Source organism: Macaca mulatta, chromosome 3, assembly GCF_049350105.2.
Source record: "Macaca mulatta isolate MMU2019108-1 chromosome 3, T2T-MMU8v2.0, whole genome shotgun sequence".
Classification (NCBI taxonomy): Eukaryota; Metazoa; Chordata; class Mammalia; order Primates; family Cercopithecidae; genus Macaca; species Macaca mulatta.
Genome location: NC_133408.1, coordinates 91687491 through 91706836, shown reverse-complemented (window position 1 = coordinate 91706836; position 19346 = coordinate 91687491). Strand labels below are relative to the sequence as shown.

General features: G+C 38.9%; 1 protein-coding gene across 2 annotated transcripts in view; it reads right to left on the bottom strand.

Annotated features, from left to right (window-relative positions):
• AOAH (acyloxyacyl hydrolase) overlaps positions 1–19346 on the bottom strand; it is a 196671-nt gene that overhangs the window by 151377 nt on the left and 25948 nt on the right. The window contains exons 1-3 of one of the 2 annotated variants that reach the window (XM_077996935.1): positions 14706–14837; positions 13461–13556; positions 919–985 (exon numbers count right to left, since the gene is read on the bottom strand). In XM_077996935.1, coding sequence (XP_077853061.1) covers positions 919–985; positions 13461–13488 — 95 coding nt within the window. In that variant the 5' untranslated portion in view covers positions 13489–13556; positions 14706–14837. Of the gene's footprint in view, positions 1–918; positions 986–13460; positions 13557–14705; positions 14838–19346 lie in introns of those variants that run through there. The other variant, XM_001102698.5, reaches the window with a different exon arrangement.

Sequence of the window (19346 nt, the reverse complement as noted above, 5' to 3'; positions counted from 1 at the left end):
GGGGAGGGACCACAGGGGCAAAGAAAGTTATTGTCAAGGTCCTAGACTTTGTTTTAGGTGGTGGGTTCAGGAGCTTATTTCAGTATTCAAAGTAACTAAATAAGAATATAGTGAGTGTAAGACAGCTATGTATGGATCATTGATGAGAGACTGCCATGAACTGAGAAACAGGGTTTATTTGATTCAGTTTCCTGAGTTCAAAAAAAGAAAAACAGTAGCTGGGCATGGTGGCTCATGCCTGTAATATCAGCACTTTGAGAGGCCAAGGTGGCTGGATCATGAGGTCAAGAGTTTGAGACCAGCCTGGCCAACATGGTGAAACCCCATCTCTACTAAGAATACAAAAATTATACGGGTGTGGTGGCACATGCCTGTAATCCCAGCCTCTTAGGAGGCTGAGGCAGGAGAATTGCTTGAACCTGGGAGGTGGAGGTTGCAGTGAGCCGAGATCACACCACTGCACTCCAGCCTGGGCTACAGAGCAAGACTCTGTCTCAGGAAAAAAAAAAAAAAAAAAAAAAAAAAAAGGAAAAAAGGAAAAACAGTAAAAGAAAAAGCAGACCGTGATAATGCGAGGAGCAAGGGCTGGGAGTAGGGAGGTGGAGAGAAGCCAGAAAATCAGCGAAGTGGGAAGAGAAGATGTGGCCTGGGAACCCAGGGAGGCAGAGAGAGCTCAGGAGAAAGGTTCAATCACCCAAGTACAGGTTGCCACACTGTAATTCAAGGGGAGCCTTGCGTAGAGTGACGAAGGATCCAAATCAGGTTCCAGTTTTCCACTATTACTAAGAGCTGGAATAACAGCTCGAGCCCTGTCCAGTAAGCGCATCAAGCTGAACACAGAGCCTCCCACCTCCCAGTTTTCTTGTTCTTCCCATGTCCCAGCAATGGAATCAGAGTTATGTGTCATGGCATACTCACAGTTTTATAATGTCTGATCCAAACTTGTCAATGACTAAATAGCAGGTGGTTTTCAAGAACAGTTTTTCTAAAAAATAAAGAGGATATTTTTATTGCAACGAATTTAACACACCTTAATAATGATTATCTTTACTAGGAACTGGAGCTGAGTGATTAACTTATGATTAATTTGAATATTAAATTTTAAGGATTTGAAGGAAACGTTACAGCTACTGTATGCATTAAATATCACTTCTATCTCAGATTTATGTGAATGCCACCTAACCGTCCAGGTTAAAGATAAGCAATTTATTCTAAAAACACAGTTAAATGTTGGATTTTCCTTTTCTTTCTTTCTTTGTCTTTTTTTTTTTTCTACAGGGAATATCGGCTATGACTTCATTTGTTGAAGTTGAAAGAAATGAGACTTGCATTAAAGTCAATAATCTGAAACATAGCTCTGTTACAAATGGTCTTTTCTGGTGTTTATTCGAAGGAAAATACTTCACTTGGGGTCCTTAGTTTTTGCTGTTATTATCCCAGAGATAAAAGGAGATGACAGTTACAGGTGATCCTGCACTGCCACCTTCATCATAGGACACAGATACACTCCACACACATACGCCTACTAACAACATAATCTCCTCCCACCTCCTATGAGAGCACATGAATGTTTTGTGAGTTCGTCCTTCCCACAATGAAACCTGTTGGTCCTGTTTCTCCAGTTTGTGAGTCTATTGTGGAGCTCTGGCAATTCAACTGAGGATCTTAGCAGAGTTAGGGATGGATCAGTTGTCCTAGAAAGAGATAGAAAACCCTCATTGAGGAGAATCTATCTTGTCATGATGCATCTCACATAGGGGGCCCAGACCTTGCTGGATGATGGAGTGGTGAAACAAGATAAATACGGCAATGCTCCCTGGTACTTCAATTTTGCTTAATGTTAAATAATGTTAAATATTATTTTTGTATTAATATAGATATATTATATGACTTTTTAGATAAAAAAGTATGAGACTTTAAATACACTGTGCTCGGCTGGGCGCAGTGGCTCACGCCCGTAATCCCAGCACTTTGGGAGGGGTGGATCGCCAGAGGTCAGGAGTTTGAGACCAGCCTGGCCAACATAGTGAAACCCTATCTCTCCTAAAAATACAAAAAATTAGCTGGGTGTGGTGGCTGGCGCTTGTAATCTCAGCTACTCGGGAGGCTGAGGCAGGAGAACCTCTTGAACCCGGGAGGCGGAGGTTGCAGTGAGCCGAGATCACACCATTGCACTCCAGCCTGGGCAACAAGAGTGAAACTCCATCTCAAATAAATAAATAAACAAACAAATAAATAAATAAATAAATTGTGCTCTTGAAGTAGGCAATTAAAACTGTGTCCTCACATTACGAGTGACCTTACAGAAATAAAAAGGATTATAAGGGAATGTTATGAACAGGTGCATGGCAATAAATTAGGTAACTTAGATAAAATAAAAAATTCTTAGAAAGACACATAATGCCCAAATGGACTCATGAATAAATAGACATTTTTAAGAAACATTTAACAAGTAAAGAGATTGAATTAGTAATTTAAAACCTCCCACAAAAGAAAGCCTAAGATAAGACAGCTTCACCAGATAGGATTCACTGGTGAATCTACCAAAAAGTTACAGAATTAATAACAATTTATCAAGAACTCTACCAAAAAATGGAAGCAGAGTGACCACTTCTTAACTTATTTGTGAAGTTAATATTACCCTGATACTAATACCAGAAACCTTCCTCCGAAAGAATGTAGACCCGAACTTCTCATGAATATAACCACAAGGATCCTCAACAAAATACAAATAAGATCCAGCTATACAGAAATTATACATCATGATCTGGTGGGATTTATCCCAGGAATGCAAAATTGGTTTAACATCTGAAAATCAGTTAACGTATTACTCCCCTATCAACAACAACAACAACAAAAAAATCTATATGATTATCCAATATAGGCAGAAGATATTTGACAAAATATAGCACTGCTTCATGATTTTATTAGGAATAAAAGGGAATGTCCTCAAACTAATAAAGGTTATCTACAAAAAACCTGACAACTAACATGATATTTAGTGGTGAAAGTTTAAATACTGTCCCCTCAGTATTAGGAAAATATAAGAATATCTGCATTCACTACTTTTATTCAACATTATAAGTTCTAGCTAGGAGAATTAGGCAAGAAAAAGAAATAAAAAGCATTCAGTTTGGAAAGTAAAGAAGTAAAACTATCTTGTAGCTGATGTGATCTTCTATGTAGAAAATCCTAAGGAATCTATTAAAAACTATAAGAACCAACAAAAAAGTTCAGTAAGGTTGCAGGATACAAGATCAATATGCAAAACCAATTGTATTTCTATATAGCAGAAGTGAGCAAATAAAAACTGAAATTAAGGAAAACAATTCCATTTACAGTAGCATCAAAAAGAACTAAATTCGTAGGAACAAACTTAACCAAAAAAAAAGTGCAAAATATATACTCTGAAAACTACATGTTAAAAGAAGTTAAAGGAGACCTAAATAAATGGAAAGACATTGCATATTCATGAATTAGCAAACTTAATATTGCTAAGAAAGCAATTCTTCCCAAACTGATCCACAGATTCAATGCAATCTCTATGAAAGGCCTAGCTAACTTCTTTGCAGAAACTGAGCAGCAGATCCTAACATTCATACGAAAAGTCAAGTGACTCAGAACACCAAAACAACATTGAAAGAAAAGAACAAAGTTGGAGGACTGACATTTCCCAATTTCAAAGCTAGACAGCTACCGTAATCAAGATAGCATGGTATTAACATAAAGACAGACATACCGATCAATGAAATAGAATCGATAGTTCAGAAACAAACCCTAACATTCAGTCAAATGATTTTCAGCAAAAGTGCAAAGACCATTTCATTGGAGGAATTTAACAAATGGTGCTGGGACAACTGGATAGCCACAGGCAAAAGAATGAATTTGGACACTTACTTCACACTATATACAAAAATTAACTCAAAATGGGTCAAAGACCTAAATGTAAGAGTGAAAACTGTAAAATTCCTACAAGAAAACATTGGCATAAATCTTAGTGACTTTGGGTTAGGCAATGTTTTCTTAGATATGACACCAAAAGCACAAGCAAAAGAAGAAAAAAAACCAGACAAACTTGACTTCATTAAAATACAAATAAGTTTTGTGCTTCGTAGAACACCAACAAGAAAGTAAAAAGACAACTCACAGAATGGGAGAAAAATTTTGCCAATCATATACCAAATGGCCTATCACAGTACTAGAATATATAAAGGACTATTACAACTCAATAATAAAAAGACAAATAGTCCAATTAAAATATGTACAAAGAATCTGAATAGACGGTTTTCCAAAGAAGATATACCAATGTCCAAAAGCCACATGAAAAGATACTCAACGTCATTAGCTACCAAGGAAATGCAATTCAAAGCCAAAATGAGATACAACTTCATATCCACTATAATGTGCTATAATAAAAGAGAGAATAATACGTGTTGGTGAGGATGTGGAGAAATCAGAAAGCTTGTACAATGCTGATGGGAATGTAAACTGGTGCAGCCAGTTTGTAACCAGCCTATCAGCTCCTCAGACTGTTTGACATAGAGTTACTATGTGATCCAGCATATATATGTGTATATATATATGTATGTATATACACCATATATATATGTATGTGTATATATATATGGTAGAACCAAAAACATGTGTCCACACAGAAACGTGTACACAAATATTTATAGCAGTATTTTGCATAACAGCCAAGAAATGTAAACTGCTCAAATATCCATCAGCTAATAGAGAAACAAATGTGGTATACCCATACAATGGAATATTATTCAACCATGAAAAGTAATAAAGTTATGATACATGCTACAACATAGGGAATCTCTAAAACACTATGCTAAGGGAAAGAAATCAGTCACACAAGACCAGATATTGTATTCCATTTATATGAAATGCCCAAAACAGGCAAAGTCATAGACACAGAAAGTAGATCAGTGTTTGCTTAAGGCTGGAAAGAGTGGGTGTTTGGGGGATGCTAAAAGGCATGTCATTTCTTTTGTGTAACAAAAATGTTCTAAAATTGATTGTGGTGATTGATTAACATGCACCTCTATGACTATACTGAAAGTCACTAAATTGTACGTTTTAAATGAGTGAACTGTATAGTATGTGAATTGTAGCTTAATAAAAGTGTTTAAAAACAGATTCCCTCTCCCTTGGGCTCCTTTTTAGGGGTGCTACTGTGGAGAGGGTCAAGAAGCTCTGATGTCATAGTATACTCAGAGACCTGCATTTCGTTCAGTACCAGCCCACTGGCTTCTGGCCTTGGAGAAATTGCATCCCCTTTCTGGACTTCCGTTTCCTCATCTGAAAAATGTGGGTGTAGGATTTGGTCCCTTTCACTATAGTGTCTGCTAAGTTTGGGGACTTTTGTAAGAGACATTCCAAATTAAGTGAAGGAGCTTTGGAAAAAAGTTAAAAGTACTGCTAATGCAGAACTGGCTTAGCCTAGAGCAGAGCAATTTAAAAACGGACATTAGGGTGTTCTTTGATAAACTTCTAATACTGGCTGAAAGGCAGAGAAAATTCATCTTCTTTCTGGTAAGATAAGCAGTGTGTGTGTGTGTGTGTGTGTGTGTCTTAGAATTCTGTTTAGCTCAAGTCAAAGCAGACGGCTGCAGGTTCCTCCCTCCCTGAGCAGGACCATTTGAACAGTTTCCGATAGTGTCTTCTGTGACTGTTAGCTTGAGAGGCGCCTGGAGCAATGGCTGATGTGGGACATGAGATGCCCTCTGAGAGCTAAATTCTGAGATCAACACCGAAGGGTACGAAGCAGAAATATGCAAAATCTCCGGAAAGAGCCAGCTATCCCCAGTCAGCCATGATCAGATGGTAACCTGATTGTTACTGACACACCTGAAGAAAAATTTGGCATTTACATATTGACAGTAACCTAGCTAAAGTAAAAATTATACTGTTAAACTCTGCCTGTGACAAGGAACATACAGGAATACTTAATTTCTACAGATTAAAAGAGACTTGGAACAGCACAGGAAAAAAGAAAATGTGGCTATTCCAAAGGGCAAAAAGAGTTAAAATAAGACCAATTAAGTAGTTATCATAATTTGCATGTATAGAGATGTATGTGTAAATAAAATGTAGGACATTCCAATTTGTAAGTTACTTGCATGTTTACTATCACTTTCTTTCTCATAAGAATCTTATGAGGGAGTAATTATTTTTATCTTCATTCTGTAGACAAGAACATTAAGACTTAGAGAGCTTAAGATCACAAACATAGCAAGTAGTTCAACTGAGATTAAAATATTTTACTCCAAAACGCGTTATTATTTGTAGTATACATTTCAATGTGCTTAGGATATTTTATTTGATATTTTATTCTATCTCAAGTGTAGCAGGTATTGTTATACATTGTTATATGTATAATATGTACACATTATTTCATACAATATGTATACATTATTATATACAAACTTGAAGCACAGTATGACCAAGTGACCACATAATTTTTTTTTTTTTCTTTAGCCAGTCTTGATCTGTTGCCAAGCTGGAGTGCAGTGGTGCAATCTCAGTTCACTGCAACCTCCACCTCCAGGGTTCAAGCGATTCTTCTGCCTCAGCCTCCTGAGCAGCTAGGACTACAGGCGTATGCCACCATGCCCAGCTACTTTTTGTATTTTTAGTAGAGACAGGGTTTCACCATGTTGGCCAGGATGGTCGCGATCTCTTGACTTTGTGATCCGCCCGCCTTGGCCTCCTAAAGTGTTGGGATTGCAGGCATGAGCCACCACGCCTGGCCAACCACACTATTTTATAAGTACATATTCTAGGATGCATTCAGACTTTCAGAATCTCCAGAGTAGGCACGAAGTGCCTTCTTCCTTTTAAGACTACATGAGCTTTTAACAATTATATCTACGGAGATAGGATTTCTGCATAGGTGACCCAAGAAAGTGAAGTTATAGCAAGACTCTCAGGGCTTATGATTCTGTTGACCCCTGACTAGTGAGAATGATTCCATTAATCATTTTTTCATTAACAATTCTGAGATTCTTCCAAGGTGCTTCCTAATGAGAGCCAAAGGCAAAAGCAGTGGATGAAACTGAAGGTTGGAAATGCTTTGCACGATTAGGAAAAAACTGTTTTATAGGGCACAGGGAAAGGCAACATGATTTACTAAGAGATTATTCTCAAGAATGGTGCTTACGTGATTTCCCTGCTAAAGCTTTGATTTTTGTACTTTTTTTTTAGCTTTGGAGGTGAAAGTAATACTTCACTAAAAAATAATTTAAAAATAATTGTGTGTTTATGTGCTTAATTTCATATCCTTCTATCCCCCATTCACCTGGCCTACCAGATGGAAGGCAATGCAATGCTTGATCCCAGTAGACGCTGTGGGTCAGGCCTAGTAAGTCTTCCAGGAGAAATCCTCAGCTAGGAGAACATCTATTTTTGCCACCCCATACAACTCACATAACAATTCTGTTTCTGTGTCCTGTTTTCCTCATCCATAAAATGGAAGCAATACTGCCCATGGTGTCCTTTAACCTGAACTGAGTGTTCTATTTTTAGCTGGAGGTAAAACATGAATTGATAAAATGAAAATAACCCCCAACAACCTTCTTAATCCTTTAAAATTGCTCCAATTGAAAAGGCAACCCATCATTGAAAACCAAAATATCAACCTTGTTTCCCTTGGTGAAATACCAGCTTCCACTTCATCAGAATCTGACTTTCAGCCTCTCACCTGATCTTATCAGGCTCTGACATTTCCTGTTCGAAGTCAGAAGAAGCTAAGATGGTACCTTGAACACCAGCAATCCTGTGTTGGGTTGTTTTATATTTTGCTAGTATATTAAGAAGAGGGAATAATCTAGGAAATAGGATTTTTAGTCAGTCTTTCACCTTTGGATGACGCAACTTTGCCAAAAAAGAGAACATCTAACTCGAGGTTATACCTGCCAATGTTGTCTATCACACGAAAGGCAACCAGTTAAAACAAGGCTTAATGATAACTGTGACTGCTCTTCACTGTTTTCCTTCCGTAAAATGGTAATAATATTTTTCTTCTTCTTCTGTAACTCAGAGATGTGAAAATACAAAGTAAAGCTTATAACAAATTTTGAATGCTCAACAGGAATAAAGAAATAAAATACAGAACTTATATGGTAAAGAAGTATAGAGTAATTAAGAGGCTTGACCTAGGCCTATATGCCTTAACATGTATAGATCATAAAATCATGTTGTGTGAAAAACAAAAACTTGCTGAGCAATGCGTACAGTAGACCATTGACGTCAAATTAAAGCCTTTGCACGGGAGGAGTATGGAAAGATGGTGGTGGAGGCGGCAGAATTTTGAAATCTCTTTGAATCTCTACAAAAAAAAAAAGGAGTGTAATCCCAGCACTTTGGGAGGCCAAGGCAGGCAGATCACCTGAGGTCAGGAGTTCAAGATCAGACTGACCAATATGGCGAAGCTCCGTGTCTACTAAAAATGCAAAAATTAGCCAGGTGTCGTGATGGGTGCCTGTAATCCCAGCTACTCGGGAGGCTGAGGCAGGAGAATAGCTTGAACCCGGGAGGCAGAGGTTGCAGTGAGCCGGGGTATTGCACCACCACACCTCAGCCTAGGTGACAGAGCAAGACTCTGTCTCCAAAAAAAAAAAAAAAAGAATAGCAAGACCGAAAACCCACAGAAAGCAGTTACCACAAAGCTGGGCATATCCATGAACCCCAATGTGCAATTAGGTGAGAATAAACCATTTTACAACCACAAGACCTATGGGCCATCAACTTCTGTAAGGGAGAAAGTAGAGGGAAGCAATGGATTACAGATAAAACTGAGAACAGGAGAATCCCCAGATAGCTGACAGGTGTTGGGTGGAAAGCATGGCGGGCCAATTAGTGAACAACCGCTGGACAGGGAGGGGTTTTGTGCAATCAATAGTTGGTGAATACAAGGAGTTCAAGACTAGAGAGAATTAGGGACTAGAGTCATCTGGCACCCACAAGGGACCCACTGGAGCTCCCTTCCAGGGCAAGTGACACACTGAGGAGAAACTGCTGGGTATAGAGAAAGTCCAGATGAAAGTGAATAGGAAAACAGTCAGAAAATCTCAGAAAGCAAGCTGCCACAATTTTTTTTAACACTACCCCAAAACAACAGAAGAAGGAGCTCTGTGCATTTAGAAAAACTACCCTGAACCACGTCTCTTTCTAAGGGTTTTTGAAAACTAATTTCACATAAAAATGAGCAACAGAAATGGATCTAGGTCAACTCCCATACAAAGTTATTATAAGAAGACAAAGATTAAGGAACAGAATAACATCCCTGCAGATAGTAAAAGCATGCCAGAAAGTCATGCCAAAAAAGGATTAAAACATAACATATTATTTCTAAACATATTATTTTAAAATGAGCTAAGAGGCATTAATAAAATGATATAAGACATGAAAAAATAGCAAGAATAAGAATTAGAAAAACTCAGATATGGAATAAAAGAACTCAGGAAAAAATAAAACATGACATAAGGAATAAAGAAGTGAAATCTCAACTAGAATGAATACAAGAACAAGTGAAAACAGTAGATGAGGTCTTGAGTGAAATAGAAGGTGGAGAGCAGGAACAATTTTAAGATAAAAAATAAATAAAGAGATTAAAATACATTCAAGAGATAGGCAAAATAGCAAAGACTGGCAAAGAAGATTCAAAATGTGGATGATAGAAATCCCAGAGGAAAGAAACAAAATCAAGGAAGCCGAACAAACACTAAAACATTCCTAAAATCAGAAAATGTATATTTGAAGTCACATCGAGAGAGCACACTGCATGGCTGACAACATCAATACACAGCAGCTGGCCAAGTTATCTTCTAGTTAGATGACTAAATGTTATAGAAAACAAATCCTCTGAACTTCAAAGTATAAACAGCAAATAACTTGGAAGGACAAGGTCAATTAGATTATCAATAGGCTTTTGAATACTGTATTTAAGATGCTCAGGGAAAGACATTATGTGCCAAGGAGTTTTATATACAGAAAAGCCTTGACTTTCTTGTATAAAGGGCACAGACAGCCTGTTATCAACATGCAAGAATGCAAGTAATACTTGTTGCTATGAGCCCTTCTGGAGGAATGAACTTTAGACAACAATTCAACTAGAGAGACAACTCATATAAGGGCTGGTGGTGAACATTAATCATTAGGTGCTGATGCAGCTAAGACTAAATGAGGGTGAAAAGGGAACGGGTGTTATATGCAGTGGTTATATGCTCAGATAATGTAGGACAATGATTAAAAAGGGTAGAGAAATGGGAAAGGCAGATGCAAAAAAACAATTTTAACTGCTCATAAGAATTAGAAAATATATTAATGATAGTAGCATTAGAATTGATATTCTGAGACTGTTTTATGTGCAAGGAAGGATGGGTAAATGAGTAATGATTGGAGATTTAAATTCTAGTAATCCCTTTGTGCTTTACAATTGGGACTTTGTGTGGAAAGGAGATATAGATACAATACAGAAGACTTTAAGAAAAAATTTTGTGGTTCTGAACTTGAATTTGAAGTGTCAGTATGAATTCAGATATTTTATCTTAAAGTTGACATGTGTAAATGAATATACATAGGTTTCCTATTTCTGTCCACTGAAGAGGCCTAGAAAGAATGGTCAACTCAAATTCGCCAGGTGTGGTGGCAGGCGCCTGTATTCCCAGCTACCCGGGAGGCTGAGACAGGAGAATCTCTTGAACAAGGGTGGCAGAGGTTGCAGTGAGCCAAGATCGAGTCACTGCACTCCAGCCTGGGCAACAGAGCAAGACTGTCTCAAAAAAAAAAAAAAAAAAAAGAGTGGCCAATTCAGTAACAATAATGAACATTCCTAAGCATCTGGTTTATGGTCTTGAAACATTATTTCTCACTAAAAGAAACCAGGACCTTTAAGAGAAATGACTGATTTCAAGCCTTGGGCTTGATATGTACAAGATACGGCTGGAACACTTTATCATACCAGTTAGTGAGGAAACTATTGAAGGTGACTGAGGCTCATGTGCAAAGGACTTGAGTCAGCTTGAAGGAGGTGCCACTGGTCAAAGCTCAATGGGATCATCTGCGCTTCATAAGGATAATAATTGCACTTGACTGAAACCCATCAGTATGCTTAAGTTCGTAAGTTTATCATGATATTTTAAGGAAAAACTAATTGCTTGCTGTGAGATGATAACAGAAAACCAATGCATTACCTTGAAAACTGATACAAGAAAAGAATCAAACATTTATCCTGCCTTTCCTAGATGCCTTTCCACTAAGTACTGTGGGAAAAATGTCTCTAAAATATGATGTGAGAAAGTGTCCAATATATGTCAATTAATAAGTAAGAAATAAATAATAGATTTGAATATCACAGTTTTAAAATCCCAATGAATTAATAGATCTCATCATTGAACATCGACAACTGCGACGATCACCAAAAGAGAGTCCTGGCACAGTGGCTCACAACGGACCTGTCATCTCAGCACTTTGGGAGGCCAAGGTGGACAGATCACTTGAGGCCAGGAGTTAGTGACCAGCTTGGGCAACACAGAGAGACCCTGTCCCTCCAAAAAAATTTCAAATTAGCTGGTGTGATGGTGTATGCCTGTAGTCTCAGATCCTTGGGAAGCTGAAGCAGGAGGATCTCGATGAACCCAGGAGGTCAATGCTGCAGTGAGCACTCCAGCCTGGGCGACAGACTGAGACCTTGTCTAAAAAACAAAAAAGAAGGAGAAGAAAAAAAAAACACATAAAAGATAAAAGCACCTATGGCGGCCTCCTGATGAAAGAAAACAATATCATTTGTAGGCTTGTCAAAGGAATCAGATTGGAAAAGGATCAAACCTCTGATCAAGCTGCCGATTTTCAGGAAATACAGAGCACAGAGAAACATACTTAATTATACTACAGGAATGCAATCAACACCATCCAGACTGTGGGAAACTCCACAGGTCAAGTTCCACAGCTAAGTGAGAAGAAAAAGGAAGGGGTGGAAAGGAAACTTACAGATTAAAATACACTCAAAAGACACATCAAAATTGTAAATACTGGGCAAGGTTTGGTATCTAGGGATGCCCACTGAGTGATAAAGCTATAAAGAAATGCAATAAAATAATTTTACTTTAAAAATCAGCACATTGAGCTTTTTGCAGGGGGAGGATGGGATGGGGCATGTGAATGGGACTTCAGAGGACGCCATTGATCTGTTCTTTCTTGACCCAGACTATGTTTACAAGGACGTTCATCTTTCAGTAACCAATGAAGCTATATATTTGCTTCTCATGGTTTTCTACTTTTGTCTTGTTTTTACAAAGAAAAATCAAAAAAATTACTGGCAGAACAATATTACACATTATTCATGAATCCATACAAGTGAATGTGTAAATACAAAATCTGACAAGAACGATACCCATTTAGTTCACTTGAAGGGGTTCCTGCTAGGGAGGTGGGGCAGGGGAGAATGGAACTGGAGGAAGGGAAAGCTGAAGCGTTCCAAGTATAGGTGCCATGTTTTAACTTCGCAAAAGAAAGATGTAATTATGATGTGAATATGTTAAAATATTAATGGTCCATTTGGGACATTCTAAACACACATGTTTGTGTATTATCCTCTCCCAGTCTTTGTTTTTGAATTCTAAACATTTTAGCCTGTGAATGCATATTATGACTAAAGGCAATAACTTCTCTGAAAAGACTTTGATGCTATTGGCACAGCGTACTGTGTCAATCAAAGATACAATTGCCATTATTCCAGCTACCTGACTTAACAGAAAAAATAATGTAGGCACCCTAGATGAATTAGTTCCCATTAAGTGAATAAAAATTTGACTCTCAAAAAAGTTTATTCATTATGACTGTTTGAGTAACAGTATTCTATAATGGAAATATGATTAATATTTTACTTCTACTAATATTGAAAAACAAATATGCAACTTGCTTGAACTCAATCAGTTTCTTCCTTTGGTGGGTGGATAAGGTACTTTATTGAGATCCAGTTTAAATTAATGAAATGGTCTAGATTATTTTCCCATTTGAAATTTTGAGATCAGTTGTTCTCCCCACCCAAAGCTCTGTGTTGGTAGGGCTAGGTGTACATCTGGGAATGTGAATGTTGGTCAAGTTAACATAAAATTATTTATTCATTATTTTGACTTCTTAGTACTTAAGGCAATGATCAGTAGGTAAGCAAATTATTAGTAATGTGGCAGCCATTCAACAGTTTATTCCCTAAGGGTCCACAGCAATTTCATTGTGCCATGATGGAAAAGGAATGTCAGGGAGAACTTGTCTAGATCATTTTTTTTTGTTTGTTTTAATTTCTATGAGCCCCATAAGAATATCAACCTACAGAAATAGCATAATCAGATTCTTCTCTGTCAGCATGGGCAGGAAGTAAAGGCAGTCATGATGACTCAGGAGTGAGAGGACAAGCAGACCCCCAGCAGCATGACCCGTCCCATATTTACCAGGCAGGTAGCTGCAAAGTCTCTCCATCGAGGCCTGGACCGTCGAGTTGTGAACTTGAGCGAGCTGTTCAATCACAGACACCACCAGCACACACCCTGCCAGGGAGGACAAGAACATGTCATTAGTGTCCTACAGAAAACTGAACTGGAGAGACAGGAGAAAGAAAGGGGGTGTGTGTGTGTGTGTGTGTGTGTGTGTGTCCTTAAGAAGGCCAACCTTTCCAAAACAGAGAAAGTGATGATGTTTACATGAGCTAGTGCAAGGAAAACAGCCCACATGGAGCAGAAGTTCAACAGATATTAGCTTCTCTCTTCCCCCACTTTCTCTCCTTTCCGCAGTAGATGGCTGCAGAATAGGATCATTCCCATCCTACACATTCGCTTGGCAGGAGGGGAATCCAGGATACAATTTTTAATTTTGGAAAAGCGATGGAAATTGCCTAGCATTTGAAGTCAAAAGATCTGGGATTGAGTCCTGACTTAGTAATCTTGAACTCACCATGTGGCCTTTCTGAACCTGGTTTCCTCCTTGCAAAGCAGGTAATATGTTTCCCATAGGGCTGCTGTGATGGTTAAATGAGATAAAAGTGAGACTGAGTGTGTCTTTGAAATCATAACACATTGTAAAATATTATTTTACCTCACAGCTACAAAGCATACTACTTGAAAGCATGCATGAACATGGTAAGTGTCTAGATGGACAATTGTATTAAGTTAGGAATATATTCCTTCTGTTACTTTGATATGTGGTAAGTGTGAATGCCTAGAGCTCCTAGGCTGACATTCCTAGAAGATTCTATCACTTGCCTTAATTTTCTGAGCAGCAGGGGAAAGCCAAACCTTTTTTTCCAGAGAAAAGGGACTCTTTTTTTTCCTTATAAACAAGTGGTTGGTCAAAGATCAATCAGTATGTGAGAAGAAATTGTTAGATTCCATTGCAGTAAGAAGAATGGACACTTGCTGGCAGAGGTTCATTTCTAAGGAGGCAAAGGAAGGTTCATGTCCTACAAAAGATGTTCCAGGGAGCCTGGGCCAGCAGTAGGCTCATGATTGTCCCTCTGTGCAAGGAGCTACAGACCCACATTTACACACATGGTATCAGTTAAACCAAATTCCCAGCAGGATTCCTTGAGGGAAGGTGGCTGATAATGGATATGAACAATAAAATTGGGCATTTCTATACATAAAGAAGTAAAATCTTCTATAAAATGAGAGATTGCTGATGAAGAAATGAGAGACTTCTACCTTCTAGGTGCTGCAATGTCTGATGGTGCTTTGGCCTCGATGTTCTGTCCCCTGTCTCTGGACAGAGAGAAAGGTTCACCACATGTGCAACAGTGAAATCTGGATTACCACGGTCTTCCTGGGCTCTGAGAGTACCTACTGGAGGATGCATTGATCACCACTAACTATCAAGGTTGATTGGCTGTGTTTCTAACCTAATGCATGGCACTTGAGGATTTCCTTACATTGCAATTAATTTAGTAGCTGATGCTTATCAGCACTTTACGGTCTTGCGTTTTCATATACATTTGTTTTATTTAAAAAATAACTTTTCAAAAAATACAAACACAATGCAAACTTATTTTTTAAATTTTACAAAATACAGAACAGTGTAAGAAAAGATAATAAACATCACTCAACCCACCCAGAGATAACCAATTTCACTTTTATTATGAATATATCCAATGCATTTAATACAAGTAAATATTTTTGGCATTAATAATGTACTTTTACACCCTGGTTTATGTCTCTGATAATCACCTATTAAGATGGGTGAAAGGTGGAGCTAAATAAATTTTAACAACTACAACTAAAAAATAATGATAAGTAATTATATTGCTATGTGATAAGAGGATGCAGTATGGTGCAGTTGAAAAGAGAGAGGCTTTGACATAAACTTGAGCCACTTACAAATGGTGTGACTTTGAACAAGGTACCCACCTTTCTGAAACTTTATTTCTGAGAGTTTAGAATTAGACCATATGTTCCTTGAGGGCAGGAATGGGGTCTTATCATCTCTAACTCTAAGTTCCTGGCACTGTGCCTGGGTCGGAGAATAAAGGCAAGAGACTTTAAGTTTTTTTTATATATATATATATATATAATATGTAATATAATATATATATTACATATGTAATACAATATAATGTAATACAATATAATATATATTATATATGTAATACAATATAATATATATATACACACACACACACATATGTATGTGTATATAGATATATATGAGATGAGGTCTTGCTGTGTTGGCCAGGCTGGTCTCAAACTCCTGGCCTCAAGCGAAGAGCCACATGAGTTGCATTACAGTGGTTGGTTGCTAGGGGCTCCCTAGCAAAGGGCTAATGGATGCACCTTCAGTTGCTTCCCAGCTCAGTCATCTCACCCAAGTTACTTCCTCTCTGTTCCAGTCTCCACTTGTGGACATGGCTCCACTCCTCATTCTGGCATGAAACAGCCAGTGCCCTCTCTAGGGCCAAACAGCAGCTTCTGCAGCATGTGGTCATGATGTGCTGCTGCTCACAATCAAGGAAGAATACAGTGGAGACTGGGTTGTATGTTAGTCTGTTCACGCAGCTATAACAAAATACCTGAGACTGTGTAATTTCTAATAATAGAAATTCATTTCTCACAGTTTTGGAGGCTGGGAAATTTAAAATCAAGGCACCAGCTGATTTGGTGTCTGGTGAGGGCTTGCTCTCTCCTTCATAGATGGCACCTCCTGCTGCATCCTCAAGTGGTTGAAGGGGCAGAAATGCTGGAGCACTGTGTCCTCCCATGGCTTTGATGGGCCCCAGATGAATAAAATACGATCTTTGTTCACAGGAAGCTCACAATGAATTTCCAAAAATCACATGAACTGGATGGTAAATACCAGTCAAAAGCTACGGGAGATGTGATTTTGGAGAGACCATAACAGGTAGGAGAAGAGCAGGTGAGAGAAGAGGCACTCCCAAGAGAGAAACAAGACTTGGTGGCCTGAAACATCCCGGTATATTTCTCCATATGTTTCTCACTTCAATTAGCAGCAACTTTTCTTTCTCATTAATACCTAAAATAATATTCTTGCAATCAATGGCATAATAGACTTGATGAGATGCAAGAATCGAAAACCAACAATAGTTTGGTGCAGCAGGAATAGTGGGTGACTGTAGGGCATAAAGTGACCTTTCCTTGGAGTCTGTCCTTGAGGAGTCTCCATTCCTATGACCCCAGTGATCATAAACCTTGGATGCTGTTTCCTCTCCCTGAAAATTCAACTCCATCATTAGCATTTGTTTTAATCCACGGCTTAGAAGGATAAATGCAAGGCGAATGGGGCAGCTTGAAACCAACCTGCTTCTTTGTACTTACACATGTGGGCTTTTCTTCTGAATTTTACTCAGAGAAATCCCATCAAGGACTCTTATGACAGTTGTGGCTTCTCAGAACTGCTGGCTAAAATTGGAAAATCATTAGCTAGATAAAAAGAAGCAAAAAAAAAAATCTGTCTCTGAACACTGGGTGAGTCTTACTGCTATCATCACTTTGCCCAGTGAAGAGTTATGATGATCAAAAGCACCCTGCAGAAAAGGCCATAATGGGGTTTGAAATCATGAACACCCAGGTTGGGCTGAGCTCTGATCTGGAGTCCTGCTCACTCAGCCATCTCCACCTGTCTCCAGTGGGCTCACCTCTCCTTCCAGTTGAATTGTTAATTTCAGGTGTGCAGTGAGATGTGTTCTGAATCCTTTAGCAGCAAAAATGGAGAAATGGACTTTTCTACAGTTTCTAATAAGAGGTTTCACTTCCTTGACAGGCTAACGAATGTTTTTCCTGGGAGAAATGCATGGGCAGAGTAATTCCTACCATTACAGACTATTCTCTGGCTTCTAATAAAAGGCCTGGCTCAGTTAAAGTGAATTTGTCTGAGTTGCTGTTCATTTAGGAAGTGAGGAGAGGGGGCGAGAGCTATGCATTTTGCTCAGTGGTCACCATCTGAAATCTCACATATGGAAAGTCTCTTCTCACCTGGTATCTGAAAATAATGAGTATAATAGAAACAGACACTCCTGGTAGCACAGGAAAAGAAGCAAATGGGCCCGAATAAAAACACCTGCCACAGGGATCATGTCTGGCCACATACCTCAGGTAGACTGCAGACTGGGCCAAGGAATCCTTTTGATGTGAAACAGACTCTTGAAACTCTAATTATAATCATATCTGTGCTGGCTGGAAATGAAGCCAACTGCAGAGAGCGGTCTATTAGATTTCCCGTTTGTCTGAAACCCACACTTCGCTGAAAAGCCTTGAAAGCACCTGGCAGTTTTCAGAACCACAGTCAGCATGACTATACTTCCTTTTTGACCCCGAGTAGAAGCATGAATAATTCATCGCATTGCTAGTGTGTGCCCTACGGTTTTCAAAATGTTTTTTGCATATATTATTATCTCATTTGAACTTCACAACTCATAGATGTAGGAATTATTACTCTTATTTTACAGATGAGCACATGGAGGCTGAGTGGGTAAGTACCTTGCCAAGTATACAGCTAGTAACAGGGGAAATTGGGACTTGAACACAATATTTGGCGAAAAGAAAACAAGAAAGAAAGGTGTAAAAATATTCACCTAAAATGTGTCTTACTGCTAGCCTTGTTTCCCTAAGATGCTAGTTACTCAGAGACCGTGGCACATAACTCTGGCGTGAATCTCACTGCATCCCACCCTTTCTTTCTTCTGCTTCCTCCTCTTAGAGTCTGGACATGGATAGAGAGAGGCAAAGGAGGAGAAAGAAAGAGAATGGAAAGGAGGAAAAGGAAGGCTACCTAAGGTGCTCTGGTATAGTACAGAGTAGAAGAACTGGGCGTTTAGAGAGATCTGGGCTCAAATACTGCTTCTATTACTTATGAATTTGTACATTTGGAAGGATTTTGGCACCCACGGAATGGAATAACAATGCCCCTTGTTTGGTATATTAGAAACAGCCACATAGTTTTTGCACTTCCTCCCATAAAGTGATGGTGTCTATATCCCAGCCCTTTGAATCTGGCCTTGTGACTTTCTTTGACCAGTATGTGAAGGAAGGGACAGTGTGTCAGATTGGAACTGAGTCCTCCAAAAGCTTTTCAGCTTCCACTTTCCCCCTCTTTGACACTGCAGCTGTGAGCCTGAGTCAACCTGCTGGAAAGGCCCCATGATGGAAAACCGAGGTGCTTCAGCCAACAGACCACCCAGATCATTCCAGATCACCCTGCCGTTGCCATTTCATCATCTACCAGCTGAGTGCCGCTGCAGGAGTGAGCTCCAGGAGACCAACTGAAGAATTATCCAACTATGCCCACCTCACAGAATCTTGGGCTCATAAATGATGGTCGTGTAAGTGTGGGGTGGTTTGTAATACAGCAAAGGCTATCTGCACACCTGGCAAAAGTATCGTGAGACTTACGTGATACAACACATAAAATGCACATGGTGCCTGGCACGGAGCAGGCATTTAACAAAAATTAGTTCATCTCCCATCTACTAAGGCCACCACAGGGAAGACACATCTTCTCCACGAACTCTTTAAAAAATAAAGGCACAGAAGCTCATCTTTGAAAAGTATGTTGCATTATCAACAACATTTTTACTTTCCTCGGGTTGAATCTTCTTTTATTGCAGACAACTAGTGTTTTCACTACATTTGAGTAGATTACACTCTGTGGCCTAACCTAACTACTACTTGAAACATTGTTTTTATGAGAAAATGCTCAGTGGGTTCAAGGCTGCCAGCGTTGCCAGAACATTGTCAACCAGAGAGGCACTGTTTTGGGCAATTAGTGGAGAAAACAAAGGCTGAGGGCATCGATGAGTGAGCAGAGCCCAAGCAAGGCAGTGAGAAGAAATAAGTAGA